The sequence below is a fragment of the Penaeus monodon genome, chromosome 20 (assembly GCF_015228065.2).
Source record: "Penaeus monodon isolate SGIC_2016 chromosome 20, NSTDA_Pmon_1, whole genome shotgun sequence".
NCBI classification, from domain to species: Eukaryota; Metazoa; Arthropoda; class Malacostraca; order Decapoda; family Penaeidae; genus Penaeus; species Penaeus monodon.
The window spans coordinates 28,642,144-28,642,497 of NC_051405.1; the positions used below are offsets into that span (position 1 = coordinate 28,642,144).

General features: G+C 55.6%; 1 protein-coding gene across 1 annotated transcript in view; it reads left to right on the forward strand.

Moving 5' to 3' along the window:
* The window catches only part of LOC119585741 (WD repeat-containing protein 46-like), a gene marked incomplete at its 3' end in the record, with an annotated part of 12,997 nt that extends 12,643 nt beyond the window's left edge, over window positions 1-354 (forward strand). The window contains 1 exon segment of the mRNA XM_037934436.1: window positions 71-354. Coding sequence (XP_037790364.1) covers window positions 71-354 — 284 coding nt within the window.

A 354-nucleotide genomic window follows, 5' to 3' on the forward strand; every position in this document is an offset into this window, starting at 1 on the left:
CATCGCCTAACCATCATATCCTCCTCCCCATATTTTGAAACCCAACATTTTTTCTCTCCGCCAAATGCAGGTCGACACACCAACGCTGCAAGAGAGGATAGAAGCCAAGAAGACCCTGCTGCACGTTCGAGCCCCAAAGATCGACCCAACGCCACGGTACCGCATGAAGGGCAAGAGCGGGTCAGCCACCATGTTCAAGCGCAAGCAGAAGATCCGAGAGGACGCCCAGCGCGGGTACCTGAAGACGGCACTCAGGCAGCAGGCAGAGGCGGGGCTGGGGAAGGATTATTTCAAGGACAAGCAGAACAAGGAGCAGAAGGAACAGCCTACCGTCCTCGACCGGTTCAAACCAAA